The sequence below is a fragment of the Watersipora subatra genome, chromosome 1 (genome assembly GCF_963576615.1).
Source record: "Watersipora subatra chromosome 1, tzWatSuba1.1, whole genome shotgun sequence".
Lineage (NCBI taxonomy): Eukaryota > Metazoa > Bryozoa > Gymnolaemata > Cheilostomatida > Watersiporidae > Watersipora > Watersipora subatra.
This window is the reverse complement of record NC_088708.1, coordinates 419,443-433,473: the sequence shown is the minus strand read 5'-3', so window position 1 is coordinate 433,473 and position 14,031 is coordinate 419,443. Positions and strand designations below refer to the sequence as shown.

Genomic DNA, 14,031 nt, shown 5'->3' with positions numbered 1-14,031 from the left:
CTGCAGTCAATAAAATTGCATCAATATACAGATGCTGCAATCAATAAAGCCATCTATACTAAATGAATGATATTTCAAATTTATATTTTTACCAATTCCACTAACTAAGAATTAGTAACTCTTCTTGTGACCGGTGAAATTGTTAATAACTAACATTTGAAACACTATTTATAAACATTTTGTAAAATATAAACAATAAATATTTACTAGCGGTTGTAATCTAAGCCTAGATGATATGTTAACACGGTGTCATACTATTTATATTAATTAATAATAATAGAACTAGTATTAATAATTTTATTTTATATTTATAAATAATATAATAATTACTATTTAGAGAGTAAATGTAAATGGTAATTTAACATGAAATAAATAATTAATATAATGTAATACATTAAATTAATAATGTATTACATTATAATATATTACATTAAAGTATAATGTAATACATTACATTATATTTTTAATGTATAATGTAATACATTATATATTAAAAATATAAAATCTTTTTAGATATTATATTTTAAAAATGCTATTCGATTTCATGTAAAAATGAAAAAATTATAATTTAGAGTTGATATAATATTTATATTCATATTGTTAAAAATGAAATTAATTGGTGTTTCTATAATGTTTGCTTTATCGTTATTTAGTATCTTACTATTTACTATCTATTATTATTTAGAAAGAAAATAACAAGTTACAAAAATATTTCAAAAGCACATTAACCTTATTTTTAGTGTAAGACAAACACATAGTTTACAGTATATTATATAAAAACCTTATTTTACATTAAAATTTGCTACCAGACTGGTATTTGTTCACATTGCAAATCACTGACGGAAATGTCATCAGACGTACACTAAAGAGTAACAACTGTCAATCAGCCCTGCTCATACATGCCCTCATCAGTATTACTATATTAAAAAGGCGTAAAGCCAGTCTATGTTATTAAAACCAACAGGGAGTAATTCACAACGATCTCTTCTACAATTTTCTGTATAATTATTCTATTTTCATTTGCAAAATGAAAATAGAATATATTTTCTATATTGCAAATGAAGGATGAAATTTTGCAAATTTCATCTTTCATTTGCAAAATTCATTTTGCAAATGAAGGATATACAGACGGTCCCCAACCTATGAACGAGTTACGTTGCGAACGATTGTTCGTACGGTGAATTTGTTCGTAAGTTGCTTCAGTGAGTAAGTCCCGTAAGTAGGGGACCGTCTGTAGGTCTCTTTTTTATTGTTGAAGATGGAGACCAGGATAATCGTAAATTACCGCTGATGGCGTGATAATCATAGTTGAATAAGAGTTTCATGTTCACAATATAAATTTTTTGCAATGCCGGTGTTTCAAGACCAATTATTATTGTAAAAATTGCTAGAAGTGCTAATTTTCTATTTTACTAAAAGTTTGTCTAGATGGAGTAGTGAGGTAATTAAGATAATCTTTACAAGCGAGCCTTTTACCGCTGCAGCAAATTTTAATTACCAGCGTGACGCCGTTTTGCAGATGTTGATAATGGTAAAACTGGTGCTTGGAGGAGATTAAAATGCTTGCGAATTATATTTAAACTAACAAAAGTTGTTTCACTTTTATTTGAGAACATTTTGGAATTGATATTTTATTTTTATCCAGAAAACAACAATAATAAAGCTGAATGATACTTGCAGATGCATTACCATCGCTACCTCAATGACCAAAAAAATATTTATTTTTATTTTATTTTCAAGTTAATTTCCGTTATATTGTACAGTTTATGATAGAATAAAATGTAGAGATTATGAAAATGAAGAACTTTGTTCTAAAATTACACGTTAAAGTATATTTTCAGTCAATACCTTAATAGGAGGCTCAGTCAATACCTTAATAGGAGGCTCAGTCAATACCTTAATAGGAGGCTCAGTCAATACCTTAATAGGAGGCTCAGTCAATACCTTAATAGGAGGCTCAGTCAATACCTTAATAGGAGGCTCAGTCAATACCTTAATAGGAGGCTCCGAAATCTAGCGATTCTTGTAATAAAAAATCTTACCCATATATACATAATTATTTTCATTACCCCTATCAAGCGGGTGGAAATGTCTACACAAGCCCGGATCTTCTACAAGAAATCAGGAAGCTTGAGCACATGACACAAGATCCTAGGCAATAGTGAGGTTTTTTTGCGGCTGACTTGTGTTGGTTGTTGCCAGTATTTGGGCAATATTTACAAGCCACATTTGATATGCAGGTTTTATTGCACCAAATGCTCCAATGACTGTTGGATACAGTTGTTCTTATGTGTCAGCACTTACCAATCTTCTCTTCAAGTGGGAGATATTTCTCCACATTTTCTTGTTTGCTGGCTATGTTGTAGTCATTGGATACTGCTATATCTATTATGGTCGTCATTTTGCTCTCCTTGTTTACCACTATGATATCTGGCTGGTTGACCAAGATGTGCTTATTTGTCTGGATGTAGAAATTCCAGAAGAGCTTAGTACGGTCATTCTCATTGACCTTCTTTGGAGCTGCTCACTAGTGTTGTAGTTTATTGAGGTCAGAGTTATGGTATAGGCTTTTGTACACTAGACCTGCAACATGCTTATGCCGCTCAGTGTATGCATTTCCTGCTAGCTGCTTGCATCAACTGATGACGTGTTGGATGGTCTCTGGTGCATCCTTATACAGTCTGCATCTAGGATCATTTCTATTATGGTAGTTCTTTGTTTGGAGTTGCCTAATAGGGAACCCTTGCTCCTGTGTTGCCATGAATTCCATGATGACTCCTTATTGGCTGTTAGGTCACCTTTGTCCTGCCACATAAGTCTGTTAAAGGTCACTAGCCTCATATATTTGTCGGTGGTAGGCACCATGGAGAGTTTTGGTGCACCATTCAGATTCCTCTTCATCAGTGTGCAGTTCCACTGTCACAGCAATCAAATGGATTCAACTAGCAACTGGTTTATGGTGGCCACAGAGGCTGCATAGGCTTTCATACTCTGTTCTTTTTCCACTGTCTGCTGTATACTTTTGAGCCTCCTGCCTCCATCTTTCCTACTAAGATATAAACTAGTGGTGTTCAAATTTGGGTGGAGTACTTCACGCATGGTCAGCAGCTTGCGAGTTGCTATGTCTGTTTCCTTGCTGGATGCCCCACTCCATCTTATTATGCCTGCAGTACCTTATTACCGGCAGTGCATAAGCATTTATTGTCATAACTTGTTTCCTAGTATTGAGCTGGCTTCGTACGACTTGACGTCAAAGCGCTTCTGGTATTCGGTAATGGCCTTGCAAGGCACTTTGGTTTCATGGTGGATGTTGCTTTGCATAATCTCCAAGTACTTGCACCCTTTTTATATCCTTCCAAGGTACCAGCTGGCATTTCCAGGTTATCTGCGTGCACAGTATGACTTTGAGAATTCAACATTTTTCAATACCAAAGGTCATGCCGATTTCTTTGTTGTAGACCTGTGTAAGGTTTATCGGTGAATCAATGTTTTTTTCCTTCTTTGCATACAGCTTGATCACATCCATGTAGTAGAGGTGGTTTATCTTGGTACCACTCTTAAATTTGTACCCATATTGGGTCACCATCAGCATTATGCTTTGATGGTTTAGGCATTTGCAGAAAAGAAGCGGTGAAAAGGATTCAATTTGATAGAATCCGCGCTTGATTTTGACACTCGCCAGCTTCTTGCCATTAGCCTCTAATGGGTCATCGACATCCTGATGAATACCACAAGGGTTGGGTGGACATTGTACAACCCCAGGCACTCAAGGATCTAACTATGGTGAAGTGAATCATTTGCCTGTTTGTGGTTGACCAAGCCATAGCAACATTGGTATGCCTTTTTTTGTCTTGACAAACTGTCGAACCCACCATCAACTGGTGTTTAGCTGCTGGTCATATGCTGACTCATGGGCTCTTCCAGTTTGTCTGCACCTATTCCTGAGAGCAGTTTGCCTATATTCCTCTATAATTTTATACTTTTTTTCTAAGAAAAGCTTGCTGTTTTTTCTTTGTCACTATCACCTGTCATACTAGTCTTCTTGGCATCATGACCTTAAAACTAACAACGGAAGGTGTGAAGCATTGTTTATTAATATTTGACAAACACAAAACCAAGCTATGTGAAGGATAGCTGTTTCATATGTACTCATTTACATTGATTCGAAAAGTTTCAGAAGTCACATGTTCAAAATTAATTTTTAACTCAAGACAAATATTTGCCCAAATTCGTATGTTGAAAAAATGGTAAGTCAAGATTCTGTATTCTCTAACCTACCACATCCTTCCTTTATACTGAGCCACAGTTTATGTCTTATTTCAGGGGGCTGGTAAGACCAATGTAGCTCTGCTTACTATTCTCAGAGAGGTTGGAAAACATATAAATCCGGATGGTACTATAAACACGGATGAGTTCAAGATTCTATACATTGCACCTATGCGGTCCCTTGTTCAAGAAATGACTGGCAACTTTAATAAACGCCTCAGGTACTTTCTCTGAGACTCCTTCCATGAGTAGTTAGAGCAAAACTCAGAGATATGATGTAAGCCTGAATGTATTTAGATATAGCAAGTCGTATGCTTCGAACTCTTTTGATTGCAAATAACAAAAGAATCTTAGTATTAAAATACTGTTTGAGATCATTGATGCTCATGTGAAACTAAGGGCGAAAAAGTGTGCAAACTATTTCTAACCCCCCCCCCAACTCTTTGCTAATTCCATTTTACAATTATGGGTGCTGTTGTTTATCACAGCTGATCAATGAATTGGGAGTCAATCAATGAATCAATGCATCATAGCAGTTTACACAAGGGTGATCTTATGAGCTAGTCTAGTCAGTATTGCTGTGACGCAAATAAATAATTACTATCTCTCTCTCTCTCGTATGTTGAGCAGCTCGTATGGCCTCACAGTCTCTGAGCTGACTGGAGACCACCAGCTGAGCAAAGAGCAGATAACTGCCACCCAGGTGATAGTGTGCACTCCTGAAAAGTGGGATATCATCACAAGGAAAGGTGGAGAGAAAATCTACACCCAACTTGTCAGACTTATGATATTTGTAAGTTACTTGTGTTTAGTTCATCCTACATTGTAGTTATCCGCATGTATATGCTGTGTTTTTTTCTCTTCTCATTTTCAGGCCAGTCCACTCGTAGGTTTTTGGAAACTTTCAGAAAACCAAGCGGAAAATCCTAATTCAGTTCAAAATTTCATTTTGAGAAAAATTTGATGCTTTTGATTGGTTTGCTGCTGATTGGTTTGCTGGTTTTGCTTGTTTCCATTTTTAAGTTGTGTGCTAAAGTGACAAATATCGCTTGAAATTGATAGCAATTAGGTCATCGGACCTAAGGTCTGAGGTAAGGTATTCCATCAAGGCAAGCGGAATACGACTGCTTACAACGGCTGGTAAAGGGCAGAGATATGACACCCCCATACTGTATCTACTCTTGTGCAGGATGAAATCCATTTGCTGCACGACGAGAGAGGTCCGGTGCTTGAGTCGCTCGTAGCGCGCACCATCCGCAACATAGAGACCACTCAAGAGGAGGTGCGCCTTGTAGGCCTCTCAGCCACATTACCCAACTTCGCAGACGTCGCCACATTCCTAAGAGTTGACCCTGCTAAAGGTCTCTTCTCTTTTGACAACAGGTATGGCTTTCAACTCTGCTGTTTCTATGCCATTAGCCTTTGGACATATCTGTGTGACGATAACATGAAAGGCTGGCTACACACATCAACGAAATGCTTAGTTTGTGTAGCTAATGCATCAGTGTGATGTTAACGTGTCATGTCTTGACACACATGTTTGTTTATGTTGGTAGAGAAGTAACTGACATATAGTTTGACATATAATTTTATATTTAGTTCAGTGAATGTTACTTTCCTCTTTTGCTAAAAACTGTCTTTCCATTTGTCATAAGCTTAAAGCTCATAGATTCTCTAATATTGCACATAAAATATGATCATTACTATGGATTACTATAGAGTGATCATTACTATAGATTACTATAGAGCGATCATTACTATAGAGTGATCATTACTATAGAGTGATCATTACTATAGAGTGATCATTACTATAGAGTGATCATTACTATAGAGTGATCATTACTATAAAGTGATCATTACTATAGATTACTATAGAGTGATCATTACTATAGATTACTATAGAGTGATCATTACTATAGAGTGATCATTACTATAGAGTGATCATTACTATAAAGTGATCATTACTATAGAGTGATCATTACTATAGAGTGATCATTACTATAGAGTGATCATTACTATAGATTACTATAGAGTGATCATTACTATAGATTATTATAGAGGGATCATTATTATAGAGTGATCATTACTATAGAGTAATCATTACTGTACAGGGATCATTACTATAGATTACTATAGAGTGATCATTACTATAGATTGATCATTACCATAGATTACTATAGAGTGATCATTACTATAGAGTGATCATTACTTTAGAGTGATCATTACTATAGAGTGATCATTACTATAGAGTGATCATTACTTTAGAGTGATCATTACTATAGAGTGATCATTACTATAGAGTGATCATTACTATAGAGCATCTGCGGGCATCCGTTCCTACATTTTATTCATAGATTTTCATTGCTTCCCATAGCAATATATAATTAACTCTCTGACTCCCCGGGTTTATTAAGCTTTAATAATACCCTTTGCTACAGTTGTACTTTGCACTTGTTCTAAAATATCCGTAGAAGTTTGCAATCATGAGAGTATTTTATTACATGAGCAAATGCAAATAGAAATAGAATTTTATGAAACTTTTGTTGGCTTGGTAGGGCTAAAGGGCTAAAACTGGAATAATGATCGTACGGCTTCACATAGATCATCCTACTGACTGCTAATATTAGCACAACATGCATAAAGATTTGCATAATATGTAGATAAATGTGTGGAGCATTCACATAGATCATCCTACTGACTGCTAATATTAGCACAACCTGCATAAAGATTTGCATAATATGTAGATAAATGTGTGGAGCATTCACATAGATCATCCTACTGACTGCTAATATTAGCACAACATGCATAAAGATTTGCATAATATGTAGATAAATGTGTGGAGCATTCACATAGATCATCCTACTGACTGCTAATATTAGCACAACCTGAATAAAGATTTGCATAATATGTAGATAAATGTGTGGAGCATTCACATAGATCATCCTACTGACTGCTAATATTAGCACAACCTGCATAAAGATTTGCATAATATGTAGATAAATGTGTGGAGCATTCACATAGATTATCCTACTGACTGCTAATATTAGCACAACATGCATAAAGATTTGCATAATATGTAGATAAATGTGTGGAGCATTCACATAGATCATCCTACTGACTGCTAATATTAGCACAACCTGCATAAAGATATGCATAATATGTAGATAAATGTGTGGAGCATTCAAAAGGTTCTAGAGATGCGAATAGCATCAATTGTTAAATCTGCAACTTCTCAGAGGATATATTTGCCTGATAAAACTAATATATATTTGATGTACTAGAAGCTTACCAGAACATTTTATTGTTCATAAGGTAGTTTTCTGTTTTAAGTTTGTTCCTAAAGTATGTGCCAGTGAATGGTCAAATTGCAATGGTTGGTTGAACTCCTTTCTTAGCCATCTACTTGAATGAAAATGTAAAATTTGATTTTAAAATCCTGATGAGATAGCATTAAAAACATTGTAAAATGATTTATCATTGATTTTGTTACAATTAGTTTGGTAGATATTTTTAATATTGGTAGACCCGTTAAACCAACCAGCGACACAGGTTTCATAAATTTTCTAGGAAACATACTTAGTATAAGATGGGAGGGTAAAGTGGCAGACTCCTAAAGCTGTGTGACACCCAAAGCACCTGTTGATAATCAAGCAGGTGCTAAAAACTGCATAAATAGATCACTCGAAGCAATATTTGATTACTTTTCAATCAGACACTTGCCACATAATGTGTTGAAATAAAGATTGTTCATGCTTAATTTTCAGACACTCAGTAGTAGGCCTTTGTTGAAATAATCAGAAACCACTTCAACAGCTAGCAAGTGTGTTTTCATTTGATTGCAGGAAACAGTCAGTTTCATTGTAGAACATGTTTGGCAGCATTATTTTTAATTGCTGAAATTGTATAAGAAGTCTCTCAGAGTTTGCTAGATCTCTGCTATTGCAATTGTGATCGATCCAACATTTGTAATATCCCGAATATAAAACGGTACATACGATGGTACATAAAATGTTTCATACAAGCTTTAACAGAAGTAATTTCACTCGGCACAGCTATATTTTTCGTCTAAGCGCTACAGGAAGCTACTCAACTTGCTGTCTATTTAGTTAGGGGTTTAAGTAAAAGTATTTTTATGTTTTGTGGTGATTAAGTAAACTGGTCGTACATACAAGCACAAATAATCTCTAAAGTATCATTTTTATTATTATGCTTGGGGGTGTTTATGAACACATAACATATAGGAAATTGGTATGACTAGAATTAGCTGTTTTTACCAGCTCTCATAAGAACAACTCTGAATATCCATGAATTGCTTATAATAGGCAGTTTCTAAGTTGAGCACAAATCTACATGTATATACATGTATATTTCTCAAAGTATGTGAATCTGTCTGTCTGCATTTCGGCTATAGCTATTAAAATCTTGGAATAAAGAATCCGTAGCGAAGAAGATTTGATCTTGGACCCTCTCGTTCATCAGTCATACGCCGTTCCAATTAGTCTCCACAGAGATTGATTTGTTCGCTAGCCTAGCTATGTCGCTAAATGGGAGCAAATACCCGACGGCTTTGCATACTATGCAGGGTGATTGCGTAACACCACTTAGACGATTAGCTCTCATTAGTAAGCTCACTCAAAATTTCCTTTGGCAATGTGCCAGACTAATAGCAAGTGGCGAGCAACTCTCATTACTTCTCATTGTTTATAAGCTGATTTTTATTACTCGGGCAACGCCGGGTAGCACAGCTAGTCTTATTACAAAGTTTAATAATTGATCAAGTAGTAGAGATTGTCATTTTAAAATAATGCATTACTCTGCAACAACTCTGTGTTGCTGGATAATATTTGCATATAGTTGTACATCCTTGACCTCCGAATTGAGCAGATTATTTCTGGGCCAGGTATTCATTCATATGGGAGTGAACAAACAATCTTCATAAAGTGGTTCCTTTGCATTATCTGCAAGGGCATTACCTGCAAATGATCAGTTACGTTGTAAAATAGTCGGCCCCTACACAAGTACAACAAATACACAAGCAATATTTATGTGTGATATGTTGACACACTAACTCAGGAACTTGGGCATTGGGGTAGTTGGTGAGTCTGAATTCGGCTGCCATGTTAGGCCTTAATATACTAGCAAACCTTATCCAGCATTCAGTGTGGTACATGTATTTGCCTGATTGAAAAATGGGAGTTCAGATGATTTCAATTGGCTTGCAGCTGACCTTTCAGGCTTTTTGTAGGCAGTGCTACACAGCCCACAAAAATGTTAGATCACGGGCTTTTTTCAGTAGTAAGGCTTATTAGAATGTGGTACTTGATTGTAGTGAATTATGCAATCCAGAAAAGCGAGCAGCAGGTAGAGATCGTACACGGGAGCTGAGCTCTTGGTCACCAGCAGACGCCCCTAGCAACTGCGCCATCTCTCCTATATATAGGACAGATATCGCAGTTGGTTTATACATACAGTACATATATACATGTACACATTTTATATATGGGTGTGTTCATAAATAATGATTGGACATTCAGAGTTATTTGATGCCATCTATACATGCACATTTGCTCCCATTATAAAATTCTTTGAATTAATTGATGCAGTATTTCCTTGGCTAACATAAAATTTACTGCTTTCAAAATAGTAGTTCCAGAGCTATGAAGTGCAACATGCGTAAATGTTGGGACACTTTGTGATGCCATAGCTGCCATCCGTACTCAATTTTACTAACATCAGGATTTGCTCTAATTTCTCTCTATCCACAGCTTTCGTCCAGTTCCTCTGGAACAGCACTATATTGGTATCACTGAGAAAAAGGCTCTTAAACGCTTCCAGATCATGAATGAATGTGTCTATGAAAAAACTATGGAGCATGCCGGCAAAAATCAGGTATATCTATTTATATGTTACTATCTAATCTTCCTATTCTCACTCTCATACACTTTAGTTAGACAATTTAGCAGGGGCCTCATCGTCTATGCCTGTCTACCTGTCACAGGTGCTCGTATTCGTACACTCTCGCAAGGAGACTGGTAAAACTGCTAGGGCTATCAGAGACATGTGTCTGGAGAGGGACACCCTTGGTGCTTTTCTCAGAGAGGGAAGTAAGTCGACCGAAGTCCTTAGAATTGAGGCAGAACAGGTTAAGGTGAGTCTGAATTCGGCTGCCGTGTTAGGCTTTGATTCTCTCCGTTGATTCTCTGGTCAGCCTGTCTCTAATCTTGGCCTTATGTGTAATGGTAGCTCGCTCCTTACCTATCGCAACAGCAAACCATTTTTGTCTCTACAGAACCTGGAGCTCAAAGATCTACTGCCTTACGGGTTTGCCATTCACCACGCTGGCATGACTAGAGTTGATCGAACCCTCGTTGAGGATCTTTTTGCTGACCACCATGTGCAAGTGTTAGTCTCGACTGCCACCTTAGCTTGGGGTGTCAATCTTCCTGCCCATGTTGTCATCATCAAAGGCACTCAGATATACAATCCAGAGAAAGGACGATGGGTTGAACTTGGTTCACTCGATGTCATGCAGGTGCGTGTAACTCATACAAGTCTGACCGTCCTGATCTTGGCGCATCTGTCGATGTATAACCTCTAGACAAGAATTTATCTCAAATTTTCTTTCCAATCAATTCTAACACATCATGAATAGTATGGCATGCAAATGTTATTAACTTAACGATAATACCATTTTTATATTTAACTAGCTGTACTACCCGGCGTTGCCCAGGTAATAAAAAATCTTTGGAGAGAAAATCTATTTGTATTTAACATATTACAACATTTGCCATTCTAACTTTCAAACTACATATCATGAGGAAAAGTGTTTTGTGTAGTTGAAATAATTTAAGAGAGAAAATGAAAACAACTGTAAAGGCTTTCAAACTTAGTCAAACAACTTTTGTCAAACTTCATATCATGAGGAAAATGTTTCGTGCAGGTCAAATAAAATAAAAAAGTAAGATGACTATAAAAAGGTTAGATGTAAAAGTGAAATAATTAGCAAGTAATAGCTAAATTAAGTCTGTTTTGCTACGATTACAATAAAAGATTCAGTAATGATACAATTAATATGAACTGAGAAAACAAAATAAAAATCCTGAATATGTTGAGTTAATAATAATTCTTGCGTAGAAGTGTGTGTGTGTGTGCGTGCGTGCGTGTGTGTGCGTGCGTGTATGTGTAAAAAAGGTTACTGTTCTACTGTTCCACCAAAAGCTGTCCATCAAAACTTTGAATACGATGATACTGGTAAAAATGAGATATCAGACTGTCTTTATCTGACCGAACGGAAAGAGACTGTAGAGGCTCTTTCTACCGAAATAATGCAAGAATTGAATAACGAATAAAGAATTAGTCTTGACCGCAATATAGCAATCGAACCTTACGAAAAACTGAAAATGGAAGTTCAAGAAAACACAAAAGAGCATCTTGTTTCATAGAGTTAATAAAATTTATAGAGTTTCAAATAATACGTCATTGAGCATGTGCATATGCTATATGGTATATGATAGTCTTCGATCAATATGCCTTGTATAGCTCAGTGGTAGAGCGGTTGGTAAAACTCATTGGTGAAACTTGCGTTTGTGAGTTCAAATCTATCATAATGCGGGATTTTAATCTCAAGATTTTAATACCGTACAGGATGAAAATATTCGTTGGTTATAAAAATTCGCGATTTCGCGAACAGACAACTCCGCGAATTATAAAATTCCGTGAATAATTAGTTCTATTTTTAATCACAAGGGAGAATAACTACTGCATCAAATTAAAAACTAGCCGCTAGGCTGGTTTTTAATATAAATACTAAACATAGTTGAGTTTCAAAACTTTTTTAAAATCATTGCCTGGGCTTTAAGCTAACACCATTGCCAATGCATCACATTTCTTTACAAAATTATTCAAGGTTGTCACGAGGTATGCAGAATGGCGTCATCCCAAAAATAGCCACTAGGCAGAAGTACTAAACGTAGCCGAGTTCCAAAACTTCATCGCCGGGCTTCGAGTTTTATTGCCGTTGCATCAAACTTTACAAAATTATTCAAGGTTTTCACAAGTTATTCGGCATGGCTTCACCATCGCAAAAATCTCTCCTAGTCTTTTTACATTGAAATCAACTCCATCAATCTCTAATACCGAAGTTGAGGGCGATCATGATTCCGATCTGGACATTATGGTATGTATTTGCTTTGCAGTGCAGATACGTTTTTCCATAATTAACTGCATTAGTTAATTCTTTTATTTAAAAACTAATCGCTTTCATTAAATACTTCAGCTATTGTTTTTGTACTTCCTTAACACTTATTAATATTTTTCTTTTTTGTGTTTACTGCAGATTGACAATGAAACAACCTACTCCGATTACGAAAACTAGAGATAAGTAGTAATATTCACCGTGGCAGAAATATTGGCAGAGAAGCAACCAGTCAACCTAGACCCCTTCATCGGCGACAACTCTTTGATATCGCTGCAGCAGACATGATTAAATTATATATTTTATTTCATGTATAGATATATTATAATTTATTACAAACTTGAGTGTACAAATAAAATGTTTCAAATACAATTTTACAAACGATGAATGGAGTAAATATAAACAGTTTAGTCCATATGGCGGTTGTCTAGAGCAATAAAATTAAACTAATACTCTTGATAAGTGAATACTAGCGTGTAATGGTGCTCTCTGACTAGTTATTTTGGTAATAGCAGCTCTATATCGCTGTCACTGTCTTGGGTAGATGTTAAAGGCAATTCTCTCACTACTACATGGCTGGTAAGTCAGTTATCATCAGAAATCTCCTCGTGGCTTACTATTGCAACGTTCTGCTGGTTGGCCAAAAGTTTGGATCGTAAAGGCGTTCTTGTTCCTTTTTTAAAACTGATATATTCTCCTCGTAAGAAGCTGCGGTCACTTCAATTTCAAGACATCCCCGAATGATTGGTAATCTTCTAGGAATAACATCCACCACCCTTGCAGTCATTGTACCTCCGGATATGATAAAAAGGCTGCTTACTATACTTGTACTTATTTCACGGGGTAGATGACCAACCGTTGCGCAGTCTGCGTTGATTAGCTTTACTGTCAATGGTTTGTGTAGATTATTGGGCTCTTTCTCACACTAAAACGAATAACAAAACGGTAGGGATGGAAAAAATAAATATTGCGTTTTATTAAAGTAAAATTCAATTATTAATTTAGTAAATGGTTTTAAAAACAAACTCATTACTTACCACAAGTTGTTGGCTTATCAAAGGCCTCCAAAGCGATGAATATTCGTTAAAACCTCTGGACGCAGCAAAAATTGTTTACCGTAGCTTAGCATGATCGCCTCGCAGTTGTAAGCTAAATATAAACCGGAACACGCGGTGTGCGCATGCGTAGGAATAACTCTATTACTAGCCGCAATAGAGTTAATTTTTCCTGGAGAGTGGCAGTTTTCAGCCGCGAATAAATTCATCCGCGAATATGCATGAAAAGACAATTTTCACGAAATATAACTCCGCGAATAAATTCATCCTGTACGGTAACTATAGCTGGACATACACAGACACATACAGACACACAAACTTTGAGAAATATAAATATAGATTTATATCACAACCAAATTCAGATTTGCCTCAGTCTGCCTTTTCATATGCGCGTGTTTCTAATACAGCTAAAAATAGTAAATAGTTTTATGAAAGAAAACTTTAATACTGAATAGTAATACACTATGCTCGACTTTTTCTGATCGACTTTGTCTCAGTGCAAGCATGTTGATCGAC

The 14,031-nt window shown here is 36.0% G+C and overlaps 1 protein-coding gene across 1 annotated transcript in view; it reads left to right on the top strand.

Annotated features, from left to right (window-relative positions):
- The window catches only part of LOC137385481 (U5 small nuclear ribonucleoprotein 200 kDa helicase-like), a 70,039-nt gene that overhangs the window by 15,410 nt on the left and 40,598 nt on the right, over nt 1-14,031 (top strand). The window contains exons 10-15 of the mRNA XM_068071949.1: nt 4,324-4,487; nt 4,897-5,059; nt 5,456-5,649; nt 10,032-10,155; nt 10,265-10,414; nt 10,556-10,798. Coding sequence (XP_067928050.1) covers nt 4,324-4,487; nt 4,897-5,059; nt 5,456-5,649; nt 10,032-10,155; nt 10,265-10,414; nt 10,556-10,798 — 1,038 coding nt within the window. The remainder of the gene's footprint in view (nt 1-4,323; nt 4,488-4,896; nt 5,060-5,455; nt 5,650-10,031; nt 10,156-10,264; nt 10,415-10,555; nt 10,799-14,031) is intronic.